Source organism: Heptranchias perlo, chromosome 14 (assembly GCF_035084215.1).
Source record: "Heptranchias perlo isolate sHepPer1 chromosome 14, sHepPer1.hap1, whole genome shotgun sequence".
NCBI classification, from domain to species: Eukaryota; Metazoa; Chordata; class Chondrichthyes; order Hexanchiformes; family Hexanchidae; genus Heptranchias; species Heptranchias perlo.
The window spans coordinates 22,997,093-23,021,771 of NC_090338.1; the positions used below are offsets into that span (position 1 = coordinate 22,997,093).

General features: G+C 42.3%; 1 protein-coding gene across 3 annotated transcripts in view; it reads right to left on the reverse strand.

The window, feature by feature from the left end:
• Nucleotides 1-3,974: 3,974 nt before the first annotated feature.
• sgcd (sarcoglycan, delta (dystrophin-associated glycoprotein)) overlaps nucleotides 3,975-24,679 on the reverse strand; it is a 151,710-nt gene continuing 131,005 nt past the window's right edge. For 2 of the 3 annotated variants that reach the window (XM_067996107.1, XM_067996108.1), the window contains exons 7-8: nucleotides 22,146-22,269; nucleotides 3,975-12,948 (exon numbers count right to left, since the gene is read on the reverse strand). In XM_067996107.1, the coding sequence (XP_067852208.1) occupies nucleotides 12,772-12,948; nucleotides 22,146-22,269 (301 nt within the window). In that variant the 3' untranslated portion in view covers nucleotides 3,975-12,771. Of the gene's footprint in view, nucleotides 12,949-15,674; nucleotides 15,875-22,145; nucleotides 22,270-24,679 lie in introns of all 3 variants that reach the window. The other variant, XR_010965638.1, reaches the window with a different exon arrangement.

The window sequence follows — 24,679 nt, forward strand, 5'->3', positions numbered from 1 at the left end:
CTTGTATGCATTTCACATGAGGATTGTTCAATCAGTTGCCAGGATTAATGCATACTTGTTTGAACGCATTGGTTTATATCACTGCAACATAATAATATATGCTCTGTAAATATTAACACTGCTACATGTATTAGCTTGATTCAATTGATTGTACACTTGCTTCTCGGTGAGACATTTAATTGATGCCCTATCTGCCCATCTGATAAATGTAAGGAATCTTACAACACCAGGTTATAGTCCAACTGTTTTATTTGAAAATCACAAGCTTTCGGAGGCTTTCTCCTTCATCACTTCACCTGACGAAGGAGAAAGCCTCCGAAAGCTTGTGATTTTCAAATAAAACAGTTGGACTATAACCTGGTGTTGTAAGATTCCTTACATTTGTCAACCCCAGTCCATCACCGGCATCTCCACATCATGCCCATCTGATGGTTCAGATGCTTGAAGAATAGGGAATGTCCTGTCCTCCCTCAATCAATATCACTAAATATACATTAACAGGTCAGTTATCTATTCACTGTTTGTAGGATCTTGCTGTGTGCAAAATGGCTGAACTTCAAAGTAATTAATTGTACGTTTGAGGCTTTTCCAAAAGACACGATAAGCCTCTGTATATCCAAGCCTTTCTCTTGGCTACACTCTCATCATTTGTAAGCTGCACAGAAAATCTATAAATCCTACGAAATGGAAACATACTCTACTTAGGGGACTGCAATAGCTTTTGGAAATGCTAGATAAAGGAACCTCATCTCCTCTGATGTTGAAGAGGCAGCTACCTAGTTTACAGCTTATATGTAGCAAACACTACATAAGCCATTCAGTACCAGACGTAAGTAAATTCTTTTCACAATTGTTCTGGCAGTAAGTAGGTGTGCATACTAGTGTGTACTATACATGTACAAGAGTTGCCACTGAGACATTCATAAGATGTACAGAAGCAGATTTAACTGAATTGTTCTTTTTTTTCCTGGTGCTTACAATGCAGAGACAACAGTTGACATGGAGACACACACACCAGATGTGATTACATTATTTCCTCCATCCTTTGTATAATGTATATGTGCAAGAGTGTAAGTTATTTTCTCTCTTTCTTTTGGTGGTCTTCTCACCAGCTACCATTCACCACCCAGAGATTAGACATGTTGACCATGTTCCCTGATCTCTGGCAACCACTGGGGGATATATGTGAACAGTGTGGGGTTTATTGGCCTCGGCTTTTGTCTTCCTGTTGTAGAAAGTACCTCGCCTGTGCTCAGTGGCTTGTCCAAAAATCCCACAGAATTCAACAATAACAGAGATGGTTGATGAAGGTTGTTCAGTAGATGTTGTATATATGGACTTTCAAAAAGCATTTGATAAAGTACCACAAAACAGATTTATTCGGAAAATAGAAGCACATGGGATTAAAGGGACAGTGGTAGCTTGGGTACATCATTATCTAAGGGATAGGAGGCAGAAAATAGTGGTGGATGGATGTTTTTCTGACTGGAGAGAAGTATGCAGTGAGGTCCCCCGGGGGTCGGTATTAGGACCATTGCTTTTCTTGTTATATATAAATGACCTGGACTTGGGTATAGGGAGTACAATTTCAAAGTTTGCGGATGATACAAAACTTGGCAATGTAGTAAATAGTGAAGAGGATAGTAGCAGACTTCAGGAGGCTATAGACAGATTGGTGAAATGGGCAGACACATGGCAGATGCAATTTAATGTGGAGAAGTGTGAAGTGATGCATTTGGGGACGAAAAACATGGAGAGGCAGTATAATCTAAATGGTACTATTTTGAGAGAGATTCGAGAGCAGAGGGATCTGGGGATGCATATTTATGAATCTTAGAAGGTGGAAAGGCAAGTTGATAAGGCAGTTAAGAAAGCGTATGGGATACTTGGCTTTGTAAATAGGGGCATTGAATACAAAAACAAGGAAATCATGCTGAACCTTTACAAATCACTGGTTAGGCTTCAGCTCGAGTATTGTGTGCAATTCTGGGCACCACACTTTAGGAGGGATGTCAAGGCCTCGGAGAGGTTACAGAGGAGGTTTACCAGGATGATAACAGGGATGAGGGGATTTAGTTATGTGGAGAGATTGGAGAAGCTGGGATTGTTCTCCTTAGAGCAGAGAAGGGTAGGGAGAGACCTAATATTTAGGTATTTAAGATTATGAGGGGTTTTGATCGAGCATGTAGGGAGCAACTGTTTCCTCTGGTAAGTTGGTTGGTAACCAGAGGTCATAGATTTAAAATAATTGGCAAAAGAACTAGAGGGGAAATGAGGAGAATTTTTTTCACGCAGAGGATTGTTAAGATCTGGAATGCACTACCTGAAAGGGTAGTGGAAGCAGATTCCATAGGAACTTTCAAAAAGCAAAAGTACTTGAAGAGGACGAATTTGAAGGGTTATGCAGAAAAAGCTGGGGTGTGGGACTAAATTGGACAGCTCTTTCAACAAGCCAGCACAGGCATGATGGACCAAAAGGCCTCCTTCTGAGCTGTAAGATTCTGTGGTTCAATCAGTAAAGCAGTATCCTTCCACTCTGTGTAACAATGTTGACATTACATACCCATAACGCAGTCATCAGAATAAGTTTTTACACCATTCCTTCTTCATAACCTGTACGCTTACACCAGTCCTGAATGTAAATTCAAACTGCAGCAAGGTGAGAGATGTCCATGATGAGGAATGAAATAAAATGGGGTAGATTTTCACTTTCACCACTTGGATGGTATTCTGGCATAGCGGATAGTCCACCTTTTATGGAACTCACCTGATTTTCATTCAATTGAAATCAACGGAATGAAGATCAGGCAGATTCTATAAAGGACGGATAATCTGCTCTGCCAAATTACCACTCAGGCAGTTCAGATGAAAATCTACCCCAACATTTTCTAATCTTTGCATCCAATGTTAGCATTGAGCAACTCCAGATCAGGAACAGCGCAAGTTATGTGCAGAGAAAACCACCTCCTACCACAATGAGTCTTAAGCTCAACCTTAGAAAGTGATCCCAAACTGAGCCAGGGGCTTGTTCATTTCCTACACTGGCTGTCCTTCTGGCATTTATGAATGAGACCAACAATCCAATGTCAATTAAGACAGAACTATGGTCAGTTTTGTGTTATGGACCCAGGATATGGATTGCCCAAACTTATTTTTGGAAGGCAGATGATACTTTCATTCTATTAATCTGGAATGGATTCAAAACGAGATCTGAGGTGAAAGGTGAGTGTTTTAATTGACAATATCACCTAAACCTTTACAGAAAAGGTTTTGATACAGGGAGCTGTTAAAATTGAAGTGGGTTCCTAAAGTGGCATTGTGTATATTTTGTAATTGCTTTGCCTAAATGTGGATTACTCACCATTTTAGATTCAAATATACAGATAATGGTTTTTTAAAGTTCTATGTATTTAAATAGTTTATATTTGCATGCCCAAACAGATGGCTAGATTTTCATCCACATGCCAGTTGGTGTTTTGATTACGGAGGTATAACATTGTGGAAAATTATTCTGCAGGTGGGCAGAGAATACATCTGCTCAACAAAGGCATATTTACTTTCCCACTGGGATTCCAGGAGAGCACTGCTCAGTCGGAGATCTACAACCTCTAGATGCTAACGTTTGGTTTTTTTTAGTGCCTTTGAATGTCTCCAGTCCCTCACTGGAGGGCTAATAGAAAGAAATACTTCTTTTCTGAGCCTTCAATCTTTGCTCACAGGACCCATAAAAGTTTGAGTTGTGAAGTTCGCCAGCGTTACATTAGATTGTTGTCCACAGTGGGAGTACCGAGCTCTTGCTCTCAACGGCACTCTTTCAATGCAACCAGCATGGGTTCAATGTAAAAGTGCCTTTGATGCCTATTTCTGAAAGCTCTGCTCCACTTCTTCTGCAACATCTATTGCAAAGCAACATGGACTGAAATTCTAAAAGAAGATAATCAACAGTGAAAAGAGGAAAAATTTCAGAGCCGTCGTCATTTACATCAGAACAGCTTCAATCATACTTTCAGGATTCTAAACAGTGAGAGTGTAAATACGCTCAGAATACAGTTTACAGGATTGCAGTTCAGACGCCCTAATAGAAATAGAAAACTTTTTTTCTTTTTTCTTTTTTACAGAAAGCATAATACAATAAAATACCTGCTTTTCTCATGTATAGCATTATTGCAATTCATATAAATGTTATCTGTTTGCATAGTGTGTGCAAGGATTTTCTCATTTTGTTTAAAATATTCAAAACTCAGAAGAAAAAGTCAAACATTCATCCAAACAGTTGATAATCAAAAAAATAATCATCATTATAATAGTAACACAAAAACCATTCCGCATACAGAGCCATAGTTCAAAGGATTTTGATTATGGATCTAAGTAGAAATGAAATGGGATGAAGCCCAGTCCATTCACCTTGGCTTGTACAGGCACTGCAATTGCACTGACGTGTAGAGGCATTATACCCACACCATCACATATAGGCATCGCACTTCCCCTAATGCATACAGGCACAGCATCCTCCCTAATTTCTACAGCCACCATTTCCACGTTGACACTTATAGACACCATATCCATCCTGCCCATGTGTAGTAAGCATGCCTGCCCTGACACGGACAAGGGCTACACCTTTCCTGTTACTTAGAAGCTTTTAGCCTTTCCCGTCACATGCGATCATTGCATTTTTTATCTGAATCTTTACTTTTTTGGGTGAATCTTTGTGCTGATTAAGGTGATGTACCTAGTAGCAGCATCAAGCATTCTCAAATGAGGTACAGCATGAGTTAGCTGCAGAGCAAAGCTCTCCTTACTCTGACCAACAATGAGCCATAAACCCACCCTTAGAAGATGACCCTATGCTGAACTAGAGTGACATTTTAATTTTCAATACCAGCCACCCTTACTGCATCTGAGTGGAGACCACCAATTCATGCCAAGTTATGGATTACTTTGTGTAAATTCATATTGGACCCTTACAGCCATCAAAAACAGAAAGATCTTCATCCCATCAACTAGATTTGAGTCTAGGTCCCAGTGATAAAAGGCAATATCAAACCAACAGTGCTACTTACTCCTTCAAGTTGTAGCTTTGGATAGTACAATGTTTCCCAGGCCTATACTCATAAATCAAATAATACCAGATTGTACTGGGACCAGAAAATGTATTAAGTTACCAGGTTAGAATGGAAATTTTGGCACAGATGTTAGCTGGTCATTTTGATACCAGTTTATCACTAATTCTGAATTTGCACTGCTTCCACTGAACTGATGTTGATACACATACCACTCAGTTCAGAGTTAGACTGAAGCACCAAAATTATTGTAAGGGATTGGATCATTTTTTGTACAAAATATGACCTCCCACATTTATCCACATTACATACTAGGTTGGAAGAAGTAACATTCTGAAACATTTACTTTTGTTATAATTTGCCCCACTCAACCCTTCATTTTATCTCTTTCGCTGCCTTCCTGTCTGTAAGCAGCCATCCATCAGCAGATAAGTAAGGAAGATCAGGACTGTGAGCTTATTCATGGTTGCTACAAGTGCTGCTCTGTATTGGCTAGCTAGGGCCTGACAAGTCTCCCTGATCATTTGTTTTCATCACTCATAAAGGATGGAAGACTTTACCACTCTGAAATGTGACATCAAGTCAAGCAGCTCACCAACTAGAGGGAATGCAATTCAAATGTTACCTTCACAACTGGGCTTTCTGCACTGAAGTCCAACATTGTACTGCCAGAGCTATTGAAACCTCTGAATGGGAATCTGACACACCAAAACTACTGGACCTTATGAATGAGAATTCAACATTCTTTCATTGGAGTTTCCAAGCTCTTTATAATACTGAGAAAAAAAGTAATAATACAGTTGCCTGGTCCAGCCTGAGGGTCCAAATTCTATTAGCTGGTGTTATTTGTTGAAGACTGGAAGGTGAGCCTTCAATAAGTTTGAACCTATTATTACCATTAAATATGACTAACTGAACTACCATAACAAGAACACAAGTGCTTCAAGCTGCAGAAACCTTGTCTTAGAGGGTTACAACTCTTTCCACCATCATCTTCAGATAAAGATTGGTAACACAACTTGCATGAACATAGCAGGATTCAGTCTGGAACTCAAGTAAACTTTCATAAATCAATGAAAGCTTGTTATTATAGACTCATAGGGTTGGGGCAGGTCTTTATGCTTAGGAGTGAAGTGAACTTATCAAGTTTGAACTCCTTTATAGAATATAGCAAAATAAGAAAGTAAAAACAAGAAAAATCCATTCAACTTATCCAGGTCACCCCATTTTTAGGATCGTTTCATCGCTGTCTCCTTGGTATCAGACTAGTATCTCTGTATTTCCTGTTAAGTTGGGAATCTATTCTTGTTTTTGGATGCTTGATCTAATGCAACAATCAATTTGCAAATTGTGAAGAGATTGTTACATGATAAGTTTAGCTTATTTTTTCCTAATGCATATTTATGTATATTGGTTAACTTTTCCTAGTTCTGCACAACTACCTCACAGAGAACAGACTGAGTTTACTTATCCTCTCCCGATAGCTGAATGGCAAAGACTTGGACCATCTAGCACTTTAATGGGGCTTCTGCTGAGACTGGAGAAACAATTTATTGCAAGAGATTTGCAATAACAAGGTAATCACTCTACTTGCTTTCACCATGTTATTGCGTAAGTACTCCTAACATTGCACCTCAACTGATGGTAGTCAAGAGCCATAGCAGTAAGCTGCAAACTACCCGAGGCTTCTAAAGTGACCTAGAGGTGTTGTAATGTCCAAAGACCATAGCAGAAATAAATAAGACTGCTCAACCTGTCGGCCTCTCTCTATCATTTACCATATGTTCAGGAACTACTCAGGGCATTTTTAATCGTCTGTTTTGGCACTAAGCTCGTTATCCCTCTACTCCCTATAGAATGATAAGCCCATCTTTTTCATTATGTTTCAGTACATTCATTGAGCTGGGCAGTAATCTATTCCATAAGTGACAAAGTTACATCTTAAGTTACTTTTTGCTCAAAGTTTCCTCAGGTCATTATCATGCCCTAGTTCTTGTGGTTTTGCACAAAGAACCACTAAGTCTTTTTTTAGAATGCACTACTGCATTTCTGTGCATCCTGTGTCATTTTTCTAACCAGTGGGTGATCGTTCAGCTCATTACCCGGAAGCCTGGAAACACATATTCATGTCTCTTGGTTCTCTTTAATTTTTAGTTTACTTGAGCACAGTAGGAAAAAAAATTCTCACTAATGTAACCTATCTACAGGCAACACATAGATTAAAAGCAGTTTGATCTCCATTCCCCCGACATCACTCACAGAGGGCTATTGCTGGCTGATGTTAGTTAACAAAAAATAATTAAAATTATTATACTCTTGGACTGAACCTGTAACCATGATTGTCTGAAGAGCTGCCATATATGAGGAGATAGTACATCGCACATGTAAGACCCTCACAAAGGCATTATTCTCCACTTCTGGAGCATACGTAAAAAAAAAATCACGTTGCACAGATTTCTATGAATTACTCTGTAACATGAGGTTGGTCGGTAAGATAGCCACAGAGTGGTAACAGTATGGATTTTCACCCCATGAAGAGGTGTTCAGTTCCTGATCTGAGGCAGAATGACTAAGGGTGTTGGGGGGGTGGGGGGGGGGGGGGTGGGGGAGGGAGAGGAACAGATGCCAAGGCATTTTCCCACAGGGAGGAAGGAATAGGGAAAGGGGAAATTGAATTTAGGTTACTTTCATGTACTTCCTAGTGGTCAGTCGCAGCATAGCACCTTCAAAGGTTCTTGGCTGAATAATGGAGCAAAGTCTAAGAGACCTAAATCGAGGTGGTGAGAGAATGAAAAATTGAAATTTATAAAAATAGACACTTGTGTTATGCATTTCAATATAAAACAAAATATATATTTTTTTCTTATTTTAAGGCTGAGAATTGGGAGTAAAGTGCTTCATTGTGATATAATGAAGGTAAAGTTCTGGGTTCACATGAATATTTTAAACTGCTTTGCACAGACAATTTGCTGTATGTAATCTTACAGGCTTTGCTGACTGGACTTCTCTCAGAAAACAAAGATGTGCTGGTCAGTGAGATCCCGCCAGGGAGGAAATCACAACAAGCAAGCCAACAGCATTCAACTGCCAAACCTAGCGACACCATTAAAGCAAACTCCTCCGCAGCGAGGAGGTTTTAATGAGTAACAGAGTTACTTGGCAGTGCTGCCTTTTGAAAATCGTTAGGGTCTAACAGAAGGTACTGGAAATGCAGAAATGTTAGGAGTTTATCATGAAGTGTGGAGAGGCTTTGCACAACATGGTGTGAGGTTGCCTTTGGCTAATAGAGGGACAAAAATTCCTCTGGCTATTAAATGCAGCAACATTGTAAATGTGTTCTTTAGAATGTGTTTACAATTTTGCTACAAACATTGAACTGAGGAAACCTTCACAAACAAATATACAATCTTGCAATGTACAAGTGACCCTAGAAGAATTCTTACCACAGTGTTTACAGGAGTCTAACTGAGGATTAAAGCTGTTCTGTATCAAAATGCAAGCAGGCAACGTCTCCCAACAAGTTCCTTAAAAACAGGATGCAAAGCTCCAGCAATGAAAAATGTATTTTTGCAGAATAATTCGTACCATTTCCCCAGGCTTTGATGTTGCACTGAATAAACAGAATATGTGAGTAAACAGAAAGCAGGATCAAAATATTCACATTCATTAGGTCCCATCAAAGTTTTGGAGGGAAAAAAAAGCTCCCAGATGTCTCAAAGGCATTAGGAGCAAAGGCCCAAGTACAATTTGAGGCATCCTCTTTATTTATAAGAGTGGTAGGTACCTGTGATTATGTTCTGTGTTGACGAGTAAGATTTATTTTTCTGGTGGAACGTGCTACTATAAGGAGTAGATGAGGCGAATAGCATAGATGCATTTCAGGGGTAACTAGATAAGGACATGAGGGAGAAAGGAATAGAAAGTTATGCTGATCTTGGTTAGCTGAAGTAGGATCGGAGGATGCTCGTGTGTGGAGCAAGTTGGGCCGAATGTAATTCTATGGTGCCATTTCACTAACAGTTCCATTTGTTGTATTTACTGTAAATATCTACCCATAAACAGTAATCATAACATAGTCCAAAGTATTGGATTTTGGCTTCTGTTGGTTCTATTCTACATTTGTAACTTCTGTTAGTTTTACATTTGTATATACTAATAGTGGTATACATTAGAACTGGAACTAAACCATAGTTTATTTGAGGTGATGGGTGGACTTATTTATTCAGTGTTGGTAGTGATGTGGGGTACCCGCATCGAATTTAGGGTTTAGATCTCAAAATCACTTCACAGCAAAAGACTGAGGGACCTTGTGCAAATAATTAATTTTAACTTAGAAAAGGCAACTGGAAATTTTTGACAGCCAAAAAAAAACACCCTCAAAGTGCTGTCGTCTTTTTTAAAAAAAGCACAATATTAATCTTTTCAAAATGAACAGGCTTTATTTCCTATGACCACAAGGTCCATCTGTTATTGTGAAAATATCAAAGTGTGCACCAGACCGATAATCAGGAGCCCATCAGAATAAAAAAATATTCTATAAAGCCTGACTCCTGTTTCAGTTTAAATTCAAAAGTTTAGCTATGTGGATAGTGTGATATTATGCAAGGTAAATTTAAAAAAAAATCCTTGGTGGGTACGATGCAGAAGCATCTCAGAATGCTATGGACATAGCGCTGTATAGATAGTGGTAGGGTCCAGGGCTCGTCACACACTGATTGCCCAGTCTCAGCTGCATTGCTATGGTGGGTACACAGGCCAGCCATTTCATCATAAGGGAGATGAAAATATAAAAATCAGAGGACATGTTGTTCTGATTATCCCGAGTTATTCTCAGACGATGAATTAATGGCCAGTTATTGAATAGCATTGGTACAGCCATTCTGGGAAAGAGGACTAGGGAAGGTGATGATCCTGGAGGGGGCACAGAGGGAAAATAATATGTTTTACAAAAAAAATAGGTAAGTACAGGCACAATTAATGGAGGAAAATGTTGAAAACTTCACAGTATTCAGGCAATATCCGTTACATAATTAACAGCTTTTCCTTTGTGGGTGACGGGCATGTTGTGAATTCCTGAACACTGACAGCAGCTTAAATTTGTTTAGACAAGCCTCATATAATGCAGCTTTCTGCCCATGACTTTGGATTAGGCAATCACGCCTTGTTCTTGAAGAAAACTCCAAACATTTTAAATGATATATGAGTACATTTTTTTAGTCAGGCAAGACTTCTCCCCCCTACCCTGCCAACCACCTCATCTGGCCTCAACTCTCACCCTGCCCCTGAGAGCTTTTTTCCAAATCCTGCTGTTATGGACTGCCCCCCGGTCTTAAATCTGTTAACAAGACACAAGTCGACTCTTTACCAGGCCCTTGTGGAGTCATGAAAATAAGCACCATACGACACATGGACTGTGTGGCTGAATTCCCATCAGTCTTTGGTCTGTGACTCTTTCTTACTCTGTAACTCAAAGCCATAAAATAGGTATATAATATATATATATAAAACCCCAAAATAGTCTTCTACTGATCTACCACAACACACCAGTACATACACACCAGGAGTGCACTGATTACAGTTCCCTCACAATCAACAGGCTGTAGACTGTAGTCCATTACACCAATAGCTGCAAAATCATTGTCATTTGTTAAATCAGATTTTCAAACAAATATTTAATTATTATTTTGCTGTTGATTTTAATCTGGCCATTTATTTAAAAAAATGAAATGCCAACATCGTTAAACAGACGTTATTATTTTTACTGGGCATTTCTGTACAGGCTCAGTTCTCGGAATAACCTATTCAGAAAACTCCATTGCTGTCCTGTTGATGGCTCTGATGAGTTTGCACCACAGCAGACACTGTATGTGCAGCAGGTTGAATGACTTCAATCAATTTTTTTTTAAACTTATCTTTGTTAACTGAGGTAAGAATCAAAAAGTAAGTAGTGAAAGATGCTATCAGTGACTCAGTGATGTCATTGCTTTTAAATATTAATTTTAATATATCAGTTTTTCTCAAATGTTCCTATATACATTAAAAAGAATTGCCAATTTTTAAATATCCTAGGATGTAGTGGAGATTCATTCATTAATAAATCCATCTACATTATTAAATAGTTTACCAGCCTTCAATAAAGAGTTTTCCGTAGAAGCCAATACCCCAAATTCCTATGAATCAGACTCCAACATGCTGTCTCACAGAATGCCAGCAGGATTTCCTACCTGGAGAGCCTCTGACCTCACTGAAATGTGGCAAGGGAAGGCCAGCTATTTTACCACAGGTAAAATTGGAGGGAAAGTTCTCTTCTTCCCCAAATTCACCTGTGGAGGCTACTGTCATGTACCTGAGCAAGCAGCTGGCTACTGAACAAGATTCGTGAAGCCTGGGACTGGTCACAGCTGATTTGGTCAGCTGGAGGTGATGAGTGGCATTGAGACGAAGAAAAGAGGGAGAAAAATAAGAGAAGATACTCCTCTCAAAAATTCTTCAACTCTTTTATAATTGATGGTTAAGGTTAATATCTACAGCGGCAATCAAAAACTCAAATTAATATTTTGGGGGTGAAAAATTTAAATGAGCCTAAAACATTTTTTTTGTACAAATATGGCAATATTGTTGAAGTTACAATAAGAAAGAAAGATCTTGCATTTATGTAACGTCTTATCACATTGCTCGAAAACATCCAAAGCACTTCACATACAATGAATTATTTTGAAGTGTAGTCACTATTGCTATGTATACAAATGTGGAAGTTATCTTGCATACAGCAAGGTCCCACAAACAGCACTTAGATGAATAACCAGTTAAAGTAATCATTTTTTTTTATAATTGTGTTGGTTGAGGGATGCACATGGACCAGGATGTTCTAATAATAGTGCCCTGGGATCTTTTACATCCACTTGAGCAGAGGGAGCCTTTAATATCACATCAAAAGGATGACATCTCTGGCAATGCAGTATTCCCTCAGTACTGCATTGAAGTATCGGCCTAGATTAATTCAACAAACGTTCCAAGAAAGAAAACGGAATAAAAAGTGAAGAATTCATTAATAGATCAACAGTTAACGATGTTAGGTTTAAAAAAGAACAGAATAACCGGGGTACTTTGTTAATGCACCACAAAAAAATCCCTCAAAACGGGATTGTTGTGATTCCTGACACCCACCAGCACACCACCTTGTGGCTCTACCTTAAAGATATAAAATAAATGAGCTATACCTTGCCCTGCCATCTGCTAACCCGTCTCCTTTCCTTCCTAATATACTCAATCAAAACTTCTACAGTCCATAACCTGATGATTATTGGGTTCAACTTCAGTACTGGGTTTTGATCAGCTTACACGTTTTGTAATCTTTGCACTCCCAATTACACACATGAAACTTAAAAATAATGTGCTTTCCTTGCTGAGTGCATTCAGTTAAGGCAAAGGCATACTTTTTTTTATCTCCCTCTTTGAACAGAGATGTTACAGGAACATGTCTCAGTATAAACGATTTTTGTTTCATTTTCATCCCCTATACTGAAACAGCATTTTGAACAGGGTTTGAACACAGTCAGCACAAAGTGTCTATTTAAGAGGCCTTTTCCAGGGTGTCAAGCAGACTGACACCACACAGCTACGGTCACTCATAACCTTCCAAATTCGATAAAGACCTGAACGCTGCTGGCAATGCCTGTGGATTTTGTCTTTGAGTAGTTTTTTTTCCCCTTTATGGACAGACACTGCTGTTCATCTGACACGTGGAGCCCACCCCTGCTTGTGAGAGAAACAGTTTTCCGTTCGGGCAGACGCACACCTCAAAGACATTTTGTCGAGCAGACGGTGAGGAAGTGTACGAACCCATAGGTAGTCTGGGTAATTTTATGTTTCTGGCCAACAAACTGATCTGAAAGAGAAAAAAAACACAGAAAATGAGATTTGTCAAAAAAAAGGGCATTGCAATGCTAACGGCTCATGAGAGAATCTCAGTCTCGGAACATCTTATAAAAATCAAGCAGTTACAAAGAACTATGATCGACGGCAATGTCATTTTGTTTTCCTCATCCATTTTGTGCAAACAGGTAATGACGTTTGGCTTGGGTTACTGCACTCAATGAAAGGAGTGTGTAATATTAGCATATTAGGTGAATGCTGAATCGCCCCTAGGTTTATGAGTATAGTTTAAAAGTTATTTTGGAGGTAATAAGAGAAAGAACTTGCATTTCTATAGCCTTATCATATCCTCAGGATGTCCCAAAGCATTTTATAACCAATGAATTACTTTTGAAGTGCAGTCACTGTTTTTTGGAAAATACAGCAACCAATTTGTGCACAGCAAGGTCCCACAAACAAAGGAAATGAATGATCAATAAATCTCATTTTGGTGATTCTCGTTAAGGGAGAAGGTTGGGCAAGATACCAGGAAAACTCCCCTCCTCCTCTTCAAATCATGGAACCTTTTACATCCGTCTGAACAGGCAGACCCGGCCTTGATTTAATGACCCCGATATTAGGAGGGAGGCGGGGGGGTCAACTGGGCGCGTGGGTAACGCGCCCAGTGAAATCGGTGTGCTCCGCACGTGATCGCAGCCTAATTGAAGGTACTTACGCGTGCTTCCGGGTTTCCCATTGCAGACCTGCGCAGTGGGCACACTGCGCACCCGCATCACAGGCTGTCAGCAGGAGAAGCCCTATTTAAAGCGGCAGTCCTCCAATGCTCCTCCTGCAGCAAAGTACCAAATTGGCAGCCCAAAGGCAAGTCTGTTCCAAGGTTCTCAGACTCCTCACTCCAGGTGCTGCTCAATGGGGTCAGAAGGAGGAGGGAAACATTTTTTCCCAGCGGACGGGAGGAAGTGGCTTGCCTCTGCCACCAAGAAGGCCTGGCTCGAGTTTGCAGAGGAGGTCACCAGCAGCAGTAACATCTCCCGAACCTGGGTCCAGTGCAGGAAGTGCTTTAACCAGGTCAGCTAAAGTGAGTATACTTACGCATTCTCCCACACTCCTTCCACATCACCTCCACCACCACACAACTCCTTCTGCACTGCCACCACAACACTCTCGCATCACTCCTCACATCCACTCAACCATCATCCTCAACTTGCCTGCACGTACTCACTGCCCCAGTTCCCATTCGAACACTACCATGCAACCCAATCCTCATACAATCTCATAGCTATGTCTCACACGCACCCTCCCATGCATCTCCCTCACGGTCACCCCCACCCACACCAATGCATGCAGCTGGTCACTATGCAACCATCACTCAATCACGCCTCTCTGTGTTTTGCTTTGATAGGAGAAGAGATGCCAGAATGCCAGGGAGAGGGCAAGGACCGGAGGGGGGCCCGCCACACCAGGTGGTCCACACCGACGCAGTGCAGCAGGCACTGGAATTAAGCCATACGCTGGAGTTCCTGTCCGTGGCGGACGCCGAGACTGGGAGCGCATAAGCGGCTGGTGACAGAAATCTAACACTCAGCACTCATGATAGCGAATGATCTTAACATCACTTGGCATCTGCAGCACCTCAACATCTGTCCACACACTTGATATTGCTTTCTGTTCTCTTGCAGAGCCATCTGCGATTGCCGTAACTGCGGAGGGTGATTCCTCAGAGGAGCTGCCGGCCTCTGAGGGGGCATCGTCACATCTGAGCCAGCCATCCACCAGCGCAGATACACACATCGGTGGCTCCCTGTCCTCAGTTAGTTGGGGTTGCACATGGTGAGTCACCACGTACATGTGAGAACGAGCAGACCCTGGTGGCGGGGGCAGCCGTGGAGTGTCTACGTCAGTGGGAACACTCTTCTCCAGGCTCTGCTCAGCTGGACCCAGATGCTAAACCCTGGGGGCCAGCCATGAAAAGGAGAGTCATCGAGGGGCAGCAGCACATTGCCGAGGTACTGGAACAGTTGCCAAGTGCACTCTTCACAATCGCGCAGAGGATGGAGGTGCATGAGTGGAATACTGTCATAGGGACGTGACGGCATCTCTGAGATAGTGCCGCGGGTAATTGCGGGAATGTCTGCAATGGAGGGAAGGCTAGCCTCCATCGAGCTTCAAGCACGGCTCAATAATGAGTCCATTCAGTCCCTGACAACGGCCGTTCGGATTCAAGGTGAGCAACATTCTGCCGCCTTAAACAGGCTGACAGATACGTTACAACTGGCCTTCCAAGGCTTCACGCAAGTCCTCCACACTGTTGTCCAGCAGGGTGGAAGGAGTGATGTGGGCCTGGCCCAGGAGAGGGATGATGGCGAAAGGGGACATGGAAGTGGGGACGCCACTCAAAGCGCTCCCACGTCTCACCCGTTGCCCCCGTCTCAACCAGTACCCGCAATGCTGCCTCCTCTCCAGGTGGTCGAGTCTGCCCCTGCACAGGTGCAGGTGGAGCAGTCTTTGGAGGGACCCTCACGGGCACCGAAACCCAGAGGGCGTCTGCGCAAAGCATCTCATCGGTCAGGGTATGGACAAGAGCAACCTGCCACTACCTCTGCTGAAGCCACAGGGGTAGCACCACGTAGGGGTTCCCGTAAACGTAAGGCTAAGGTTTTGTGAGCACAAAGGGGATGCTCAAGAATGTATGACAGAATGTCATGTTTTTTATTTAGATTTATTTCTTTTGCTACTCACATTAAATGTTGTTATCACCACTACTGCCACGTCTTTGCAAATCTTGTCTGGCTTGTGCAATAATGCCCTTTCCTGAGGATCATCATGAAGACCCACACCTGATGCCACCCATTGGGTCACTGCAGAGTGGGTGTAGGTGTATTTGCAGGGCTCTTTTGTGCAGACGACTGAGAGATGTCGGCGATGTCCCCGGTGGCACCCTGGAAGGATGCGGAGGAGAAGAATTTGAGGGCAGTGGTGACTTTGACAGCAACAGGTAAGAAGATGGTGCTCGGGCCAGCTGGGAGCAGCTTGGCATCAAGGAGGCTGCAGATGTCCACGATTACATGTCGAGTGACTCTGAGCCTCCGTGTGCACTGCTCATCAGAGAGGTCCAGGAAGCTGAGCCTCAGTCTATAGACCCTGTGGCGAGGGTAGTGCCTTCTGCGATGCATCTCTCTCTGTAGTTGCCCTCCCTCCTGCTGTGCAGGTGGATGTGTCACAGCACTGTGTTGTGGGGCTCCACGTGTCAGAGGTGGACGGCACGGCCGGCGAGGCTGGTGATGCTGTTCATCCTCCGAGGAGGTCATGACTGCAGCTATGGCGGCCCCCATCCGGAAGATGTACATCTGAGGGGGTCCGCAAGGTAGGTACATGTGTCTGCACACCGGGGTTGAGGTTCCAAGTTGGTGAATTTTATTGTTAGGAGGAGGGTGGTGGAGGCCAAACTTTGTCCAAAGTGACAGAGTGGCCTGCTGCAATGAGTGAGGGTCTTCCCTCCACCTGTCAAATGGACCTTTGCAGCTCCCACAGACTGATGGCTGCAACACGTCCGTTTCAACTGGGAGTGTTTCCCCCAGCACGGGAAACACGCTCTGTTGAGATAAAAATCCCACCCCTCCTAAAATATCATGTCAATCAGGTCTGCAAATGAACTGAACTACCTAAATAATTGCTTTAAGTGGGATCCCGCCAGCTTTAATTGCCGGTGGGAATCCCGCATGCAGGGGCTGCGCGCGTCCCCCATCCGGAAGATGTACGTTTGAGGGGGTCCGCAAGGTAGGTAAATGTGTCTGCACACCGGGGTTAAGGTTCCAAGTTGGTGAATTTTAGTGTTAGGAGGAGGGTGGTGCAGGCCAAACTTTGTCCAAAGTGACAGATAGTCTCCTGCAAATGGGGAACCCGGAAGTGGGCAGGTTAGAGCTGGGCTCCGGACCCGCTCCGGGATTCCCCGATTTTAGCAACCCCTCCGCCACGAACGCACCCGTTCGGCCATCCTAAAATTGACCCCAATGTCTCATCTGAAAGACAGCACCTCTGACAATGCAGCATTCCTTCAGTACTGCACTGAAATATCAACCAAGATGAAGTGCTCAAGCGGGGTTTAAACCCCCAATCTTCTGATTCAAAGATTCAATAAGATAATACCTAATGAGAGGTTTTAATTATGAAGTACGTCTAGAGAAACAGGGGCTCTTTTCATAACAACAAAGAAGGTTAAGAGAAGATCTGATAGAGATGTTCAAAATTATGGAAGATTTTGTTTAGGTAAATAGGGAAATATTATTTCCACAGGTCAGTGATTCAGTAACTAGAGGGGATAAATTTAAGATCATTACTAAAAGAATAAAGGGAAAGGTTAGGATATTTTGTTTTACTCAACTTTATATCAGCAGAGGCCAGGAATTTCTAGCTCATGGGACTTTGATTGCTTTTAGAGTGAGACACACAAAATAGGTCACATTTCTAAATGCAACTAAGTAAGATTTGACAGGTAACATTACAAGTCTGTGTATTGGCAGGGAGCATTGCCTGTTGGCAGTGCAGATTGAAAATGTGACCAGCTACTGCCCATGGTTTATTGACCATTAAAAGTAATGGTCGGAAAATTGAAAGCAATATGTTTTTGGTGTGAAACAGTTTGTCTTTAAGATATAAGTTGTCGATCTCCCGTGGTATTGTACGTGGGGAGTCGAGACCAAGTGCAGTATTCAGGTCAAGCAGGGTTAGAGGACAGGGGAATAACTGGACTCATATGGGCGGAATGGGCAGATGGCCGGAGGAGCGGCAGGGGAGAAAGAGAGGAAAAAAGGGAGAGGGGAGAGGAAAGGAGAGGGGAGGAGAATGATAGGGTTGGGGCAGGTGGACAAGGAGATGGAGAGATGAGGGGAGGGAAGAGAGGGGCAACAGGGAGGGGAATGGGGATGGGAGGAAGAAGGAGAGAAAGAGAAGAGAAGATGAGGATGGGAGAAGGCGATGGGAAATTAAGGGATATGGAAGGGAATGAGAGATGCAGAGAGGGGACAGCAAAAATGATGGAGCGAGGGGGAAGAGTGGAGGTGGACAGGGTAGGGTCAAGGAATTGAGAGGGAGGTGAGGAAGAGAAGGAGGTCGGGGGAGAATTAGGGGTGGAGGATGTTTGGATGATTAGGATTGAGGAGAGGATTATAGTGGGCTAATAACACTGTCACTGCTTAGTGGTGGAGCGATTAGAGTTGGCCAGAGTCCAGGGTTAGAGGACAGGGGGACAACTGGACTCAGATGGGCTGTACTCATTAGGGTAGATCTTGACTTTGTGCGATAGTGTAAACCGGGTGATAGGGAGTCGGCAGCCCCTTCTACATCTCTCCCAATTTTTATTTCCATTGAAGTCACCCATTTTATACTATTGCACAAAATCAAGATCTACCACATTTGATTTTCAGCCACTTTTGTAGGGGGAAAAATGAGAATTACAAGGTGAATTCCTGCCATTTTACCCCTTTACCAATTCTATACTTCTGCAAATCAATATCCAACGTAGTTATTTCACTCAAGAAAACAAAAGAGTTGCACATCTGACAATAAAGCCTGAAACCACAGAAAAAATCATGGTAAATAGACCCCATGTGATTTGAATTTACTGAACAGGCAAGAATGTGACTGGCTGAATGCCAGAATGTTGGTGTTAATTTCTAACTATGTCACTATGTTTAAATCTGAAGAGGACATGGAAGAGACTTTAAAAAGTAAGAGAAATTCCACACTCTCAGAAATGTTTAAAATTACCTTTTAGGAACTCTGATTCACACGCATAGTAAATAATTTTTATTTACTGTGAGAGTACAATGCATTTAGTAATACTGAAAGTATGGTGCATTTTAACAAATGTAAATACTACGCATTTATTAATGCTGAGAGCACTATGCATTTATTAACTGAAAGCACTGTGCACTTTTTAGCTGTGAGGGTATTGTGTATTTATTGACTGAGAATACTGTGCATTTATTAACTGAGTACTGTTCATTTATTAATTGAGAGAGTGCTATGCATTTATTGACTGACAGTACTGTGGATTTACTAATGCTGATAGCACTATACATTTTATTAACTGTGAGAGTACTGTGGATTTGTTAATACTGATAATACTATAGATTTTATTAACTGTGAGAGTACTGTGGATTTTATTAACTGTGAGAGTATTGTGGATTTTATTAACAGAGAGTACGGCACATCTTATAAATGCAGAAAGTGCTTTGCATCGATTGTAATTGTGTGTATTTACGAAGGTAGAGTGTGCACATTTATAAATTATGACAGTACTATGCATTTTATTAACTGCAAGAGCATTGTACATTTTATAAATGCTGACATTAATTATAAATTTGCATAGGTATTAATTTAGGGTGCAAAAAGTACTGTCCATTTTATTATTTTGAAAGTTATTATTCCAGACTTGTTAGGCTGGAATTTGGGGCTGGAAAAGAGTAACTTGTTCTTTGGTTTTGATTCTCCAATTGGAGAAACAGGTTCATTTGAGGTTGCTTTTGGTTTATCAAGGGATGAGGCATGAATGGTCTAACTGAGGAATTTGCCTGCATTACTCAGTGGTTTAGTTGGGGAGAAGAGGAAATGCATTTGAGTGAATTCTTTGTCATTTTGTGAAGCAGAATGGGACTGTATCCCTGTGATCTCCAGAAGTGTTGTACATGCACTTCTATCCTGCCTGCGTCAAACAGTACACAATATTTCAGGGGGAAGGAGGCTCTCAATCTAAATCCAAGCCTATTCCTAATCTGAATTCCTGTTATCATTGGTAGCGTTCATTGATCCATTTATAAAGTCACACGATTAGAACTTCTGTTTTTATAGAGAAATATGTTTGCTTACTCCCCTCCCTCAATTGTTACATCGAAACATTTTTTGTATCTGTACGAAAGTATAATTGTACGGCCAGAATGTTCTAAGTTGCTTTCTGATTGGTCCATGGTAACCACGTAGTATTAGCAGTCATGTGGTTAAGGAGGGATGAATCCGATCCAAGAATCACATTCCACAACAAACACAGTAAACAACCATTACACGCCCACGCCAATAACCGAAAACTTAAGTCGAAATAATTCTTACCGTTTAAAAATCTCATTTGAAAATTTAACTAAATAAGAAGAAATAATCATAATTTTTTAACATTGAAGTTCTAACTGAAATTTTACATCGAAGGTTTTGGCTTGGCCCTTGCGACTCAACTGATGATTGGCCCAGTCAGAAGTGTCAGCTGCTGAGGCCTACTCAATTCCAATTTTTAAAATATTTTCTCTGTGATTATCAATGTCGCAAAACATCAACAAGTCTTTTAAAGCTTACTGATGTCACCTAGCTTCCCCACTCACAAAATCTGCTGGTCTGTTAATTCTCCCTGGAACTTTCTGTGGTGGAAAACAAACAGGAATTAAGCTATTGCTGAACTCCTTGGTCTGACCAAAGCGGCTTTGGTTTTGTAGAATTGCTTCAGGACTGCTCAGCAATCACCATTTTAATTCACAGTGCAATTTCTTAGAACAATTTTTGTCTGAATGAATTGATCTGCAATCTGTATGTGGGCTCTCGAATTATGAACTAATGACTGTCTCCCACTCACTGAAGTAAAAGCTGATCTTTCACCCCCACCAATTTCAACCATAGTCTTCCCAGCTGTTTAAAGAACTCAGCCTGCCTGAATGTTTCTGATACAGTAACATAACATTGAAGTTCTAACTGAAATTTTACATTGAAGGCTTTGGTTTGTCCCTTGTATCACAACTGATGATCGGCCCAGTCAGAAGTGTCAGCTGCTGAGGCCTACTCAATTCCAATTTTAAAAATATTTTCTCTGTGATTAGCAAGTCTTAAGCAGAGTCAACCATGGTGAGCTGGTACAAAGCTGCAGGTAAATTGGTCTAGAAATTAGTTGACGCCGCACCTGTTTTACAGGCCTCTAATATGGCATGCGGCATATTGGTAGAGGCTGAAATATTGCAGTTCAGGGCCTGTGGCTGAAACAGGTGTTAGGCCTTTGCATATGCAAATAGGGGGCTTAACACCAGTTTCATAACCCCTTCCCAAAATTGTGTTACCCTGAATGCAGCTGGGCTGGTTGTGATCAGGAAAATCAGGTCTACCTGCAGTCTAACCGGCAGTCCTTAAACAGATGGCTGGAGGCCGCCACCAAAAAGGTAAGTTTAAAAAAATACTTACCTGAATATGGAGCCGGGAGGAGCAGAAGCGTTCATCCCAGATTCACAGCAGTCCTGGAGACGATTGCTGTCCCTCACTCGGCCCCCTCTCCCCATCACAATTGCTTCCCTCCTCTTCCGATCACCTCCCCCATCTCCCGATCACCTCTCCCCTCTCCCGATCACCTCACCCCCTTCCGATTGCCTCCCCACCTCCCAATCTCTTCCCCCCCCACCCCCTCCTAGGATCTACCTGAAGGCCAAGGCCGGCAATGCAGCAGCCTGAAATTTTAAATCCGCTTCGCTGGCAAGCTGCCTGAGGACGCGTAAGATGCATCCGCAGCTCGCCGGCCTAATTTAAATGAGACCCAATATCGAGTGGGCCTCAAGCCTACCCATTCCAGCGCAGGGATCGTACTCTGTGCCCAGTTCGCGCCGGAAGGCTGGCACTATCCAATTTCACCCCATTGTATGTCATGGTTGATGTTATGAAGTACTCTTTTCAATTGAGATGCATTCACCAGAAGCCTGAAGATGCAGAAATGACACATGCTTCACTGGTGCTGGTAAAGCAAGTCAAACACACACAGCCACCATCTGCTCAATAACATCTCTACTTCATAATGTTTAGTTTGAGACATCTTTGTGTACTGCGAGTTAACTTTCACAGGGGACTAAATTGAAGCTGTCAGATTGTTATTTTCATGGACCTGGTGCAACTACTAGTTGAGAAAACTCAATGAATGTTTTCTCTTTCTCTCACTCCCAATCACCCCTGACTTCAGGATACCAGACAGCCTGAAAGCGGGAACAAAATGGTCAAGATTCTCACACATATGCCATGGTAATTTTAGTTTAATAATCTTGTGGCCATTTTTGAAATTTTCTATCCACAAAGGTACCATATAGATAGGGAAATTATTCCCATATCTGTATTTGGGTTAAAATCTGTGTGGGACATGTGAATATTCCACCAAATAAATATTTGAGATTAATGTATGAATAGCAAATATTCACCCACCTCACCATCTTCGGATTCCAATCTCATTTCCGTTCGACAAGTAGCCTTCATGTTACCCGCCTCTGCTTGGATCTCGATTCCTTTTGGTGCCTCCAATGTTAGTGAGCGTGTGGGTGATTCCAGTCTAGGGTCAGAAAATAACAGTGGTAGTTACAGTATTTATCATTTGTCCTTGAGCAGAGAGTTACTGAATGAGCACATCGTGGAGAAATTTCACTCGACTATTTTTCGTAATAACGTAAATTCCTTTGTGGCACCTTCTTCAAGGTTGAGGTAGTGATACCCATCTCACTGGTGGATGATGGATGTGTTTAATCAAACAGGCTGAGGAATGATCCTTTGAAACTAATATTCAACGTAGATGAGACTTTCTATTTTTACTTTGTTTGGCGATATGTTGATTAAAGGGGCATTGTTATCCTACCTTAGATGTCATTTTTATCAGATGTCTGTAAACAAGTGGGTAATGTGTGCTGCAATGACATCATCGCGTGACTGGATGGGGGAGGTTTTGACGCCTTCTGCCCAGTGGAAGCAGGGCGGTAGTGGCCCAAAAAAGGCGGGGTCTGACTGCCCATTCTATTCCTACTGATTGTGTGGGCGGTGCTATATTTCCAAGGGCTCACTGCTGGGCAGCTCCGGAGCACCTGCTTGAGTCAGGTGATAGGCCCGTTTAATGTGGAAATCGGGATCCTGTGATTTACAGAGGACCCTGGAGGCCATTTTCGGATTCAACTGGGCACAGCAGACGCCGTGCACACACAACGCAGTTACAGTTGGCAGCCCAGCCGAAGAAGACCCCACAAGGTAAGTGTTTATTTATCTTTGTGGGCTGGGAGAAGCAGGAGGCATGAGTGCTCCTCTGGGCTCCACAAAAATAATCCCGGCCACTGCCACACCAGGGTCCCCCCACCACACCCGCACCGACCTACCTTTCTCCGGGTCCAGAGGCTGGCCAGGAAGTCCAATATTGCAGCAGCCTGGATCCGGTGGGCTGCTGGGGCGTTCGCTTTGTGCCTGCAACCTGCCAGCCATATGTTAATGAGGCCTGGCCCTCAAAATGGACCAGGCCTCCTGTTGCCAGTATCGGGCAGCCAGAGGGTTGCCAACCATCCAGGATTGTCCTGGAGTTTCCAGGAGTTGAAGATTAATCTCCAGGACACTGCTACGAGTAACCCAGGAGAAAAACCATTGGGGCATAAAAAAAATGCTGTTTTTTCCTTTTCTTTGAACTCTTTCATTTATTTGTTATAAAAATATTGGACATGGTGAGGGGGGGAAGGCTGTTTCACTAACAGTCAAGATTAATCCAATTGGGTAGCAATGAGTCTGTTCCCTTTCCAGTTTGGCCATGGGAAGGCAGTGTGTCTGGAGGATGGACCATTGGGGGAGGAGTGTGGGGGTGGGGTGGTTCAAGATGGAAGGTCATGTGATGAAACCTCCAGGAATACACCTAACCAGAGTTGACAACCCTAGGCAGCCAGTCACCCGAAAACCACATGGAGGAAAATTTACCCCAACATGTCTTCACTAAAAAGGAGTGCGTTAAAAAATTAACACCATCTCGAAAAATATGCATTGTGACAGTGTGCACTACAGCAGACAGCATCTGTTGAAGCAGAAATCTTCCCAGTGGCCAATATGATGATTCCAATATGGGAGCTTTGAGAGCAGCACACAACAATCTCCAATCATGTCTTGACGGTAATGTAGTGGTTATGTCACTGGACTAGTAATCCAGAGAGTGCGAGTTCAAATACCACCATGGCAGTTTGAGACTCTGAATTCAATTTTTAAAATAAATCTGGAAATAAAAAGCTGGTACCAGTAAAAGTGACCATGGAGCTGTCGGATTGTCGTAAAAACCCTACTGGTGCACTTATGTCCTTTAGGGAAGGGAAACCTGCCGTTCTAACCCAGTCTGGCCTGTATGTGACTCCAGTCCCACACGAATGTGGTTCAACCTTAACTGCCCTCTGAAGTGGCCTAGCAAGCCACTCGGGTCTATCAAACTGTTACAATGCAACGGTACAAGAAGGTCCACCTTCTCACAGCAATGAGGGATGTGCAAAAAAAATTACCTACACCTGAGAATGAATGAAAAAAAAACTATTTTCTGCTCTTTCTCCCACATCTAACTCTGATATGCCTTCCAGTAAAATACAGAAATCCCTGAACTTATGGGAGTTTTGAATGAGATAAGCCCAAGATTAAACGGTTTAAAGCAAAACCTTTTTTATTGCCCTTACGATATCTATCGTCTCATTTCTTTCACTATGACAATCTTTCTGAAGTTGGCTACATTAGGCACACCTATGTACTTCAATTATTTAGCTTTCAGAATTCTGAGAAACCTCAGATGACTGAAGTTCTTTCTCAAAGTGAGAACTGTGAGACAAATGCCGATTGCTGTGGGCTAGCTGCCCCTGAACATTATGCATTAGTTATTTTGAACAAAATCTAACTTTTTTGTGAATCTATTAAAGTTTCTCCTTAGAGATCCACAGCAAATGAGTTTAAAATAGAAATAGAAA